The sequence below is a fragment of the Chondrus crispus genome, genomic scaffold (genome assembly GCF_000350225.1).
Source record: "Chondrus crispus Stackhouse genomic scaffold, scaffold_23, whole genome shotgun sequence".
Classification (NCBI taxonomy): domain Eukaryota; phylum Rhodophyta; class Florideophyceae; order Gigartinales; family Gigartinaceae; genus Chondrus; species Chondrus crispus.
In genome coordinates this window covers 349,708-351,495 of record NW_005179131.1, presented here as the reverse complement: position 1 = coordinate 351,495, position 1,788 = coordinate 349,708, and the positions used below count along the sequence as shown (strand labels likewise).

General features: G+C 53.4%; 1 protein-coding gene across 1 annotated transcript in view; it reads right to left on the bottom strand.

The window, feature by feature from the left end:
* Window positions 1-1,417: 1,417 nt before the first annotated feature.
* CHC_T00004391001 (hypothetical protein) overlaps window positions 1,418-1,788 on the bottom strand; it is a 1,194-nt gene continuing 823 nt past the window's right edge. Inside the window, exon 1 of the mRNA XM_005716218.1 lies at window positions 1,418-1,788. This exon is cut by the window's right edge and continues 823 nt beyond it. Coding sequence (XP_005716275.1) covers window positions 1,418-1,788 — 371 coding nt within the window.

The window sequence follows — 1,788 nt, the reverse complement described above, 5'->3', positions numbered from 1 at the left end:
TGGGGGCGGATAGATGAAGGGCGGGGACTGGTGTGGTTGTGGTTGGGTGCGATGACACAAGGGTTGAGGGGGAGGTGGTGGCGCGGGGGCGAGGGCGGCTAAGGGCCAAAAAGGCATCTGACAAGAGGCCGCCTATCAGGCGGGCATGGCCTCCGGCTTGTAGAAATTTGGAAAGTTTTGGGATGGACAGGCTGTCTCTGTGGAAAGGCATGTTGCCCACGTCTGCTCTACAGTATCATAGGCGTGGAAAGGCGGAGAGTGCCTCCACGATTGTCGAGTGGGTGGAACGGCAGCAAGGCCTACGCACGCCCCCTCCGCATTCCGTTGTTAACGTCAAGGCGTCAACGCCTTCTCACACGTCCGCCGCATAAACTCGCGTTACGATCGCCGTCAGAGACCGCCCCTCCCCCAGCCTCAACGTGCCTATCGGATACTGCGGAGGCCCGTCTGTTGGTTGGTTGTTCCGGTTTCTGTGTGTCCACCTTCTGTTCCTCGGATCGATGAAACCTTGCTCAACAGATTAACGTCCATTCATGCCTCGCCGTGACGTACCCTCTCTTTGTTACTCCTGTTGCGCCAGACCAGTAATGCAGATTGAGTATATAAACTTTAGTTCCCTTTTTAAACTGGCGTTTTTGGTTTCCAAGTTATTTTACACGCAGTTTTGAGGTGCTTTAAAAAAGATTCTTTTCCAGACGTATCTACAAACGACCAGGAAGAACATGCAATTCTCACCAAGCACTTTTTGTCCCCAACTCAGAAGTCAAGGACGGTGGCGGGGGTATCTTTTTCTTTCTTCTCGAGGAAGCGCAAGGCAAGAATAAAATTGGTCGAATAGTGTCCTCATATGAGGACAACGGTCCAATGGACACTAGTGCACTATTCCTCTTGTCTCCGGCGTCTGCCACAGTTCGCCTACCCGCCTCCGTGCTATGAGTTTGGGTTGACGGCCGCACCCCTGCGTCAAGACCAATCCCTTCGGCCTAGTCACACAGCCTGTTCGTCCTATCTCGAATAGCGTCCTGGATATGCTTCCGTGCTGCACTGGTGCAGGCCTGCGCAAGTAGCCACTTATACTTCTTAGAGATGGTCCTTATCTGCTCAATCTGGACTCTACGACTCTATCTACCACCTCCTGGATCTCGCTCCCTATAGCGAAGCTGGTATCCTTTATCCACGCCGGGGATACCACACTGCCTATCCGCAAGTGCACCATCCGTCTCCGCTCCTCTATTCTAGGCAGTCCTCACTGGGGACTGCATAGAGTAGAGGAGCGGAGAGCGGTGAAGTGCTCAAAATGCTAGAGTGGGGAGTCCCCAACACTCTAGCATTTTGAGCACTTCCTAAAAGGTCAGCCTTGCTACTGGTCTGATGTAGCGGGTTGGACGCGTTGTCTGCCGGCAGATCCTGACTTGTCCTAAGGACCGGCCTTCTTCCTCTTGGCCTGACTTATTTTCTTGGTTGCCTTTTTCCCGCAGAACAGCTGATCTTCTCTAATAACACCTGCTCCGCAACCTAGTCCATATTCCAAGTGCCATACATCTCCGTCGGCGGTGTGCATTAACCGACCCCCTTCAGTATCCACGAGAGCGTCGCCGCTCTTCCTCACTGTCCAACCATTAAAAGATGAGAAGCGCAACGGCTTTAGTCGCAAGCCACCCACACTTTTCTGCCTAGTGGGGCAGAAGCATCCTGTGTTCTCGCTGAATTTCATGGACGTGCACCCCTCATTGATCGCAGCTAAAGCTGACCCTAGGGTCACCCGTGCTATTCCAGCCAAGAGGACCA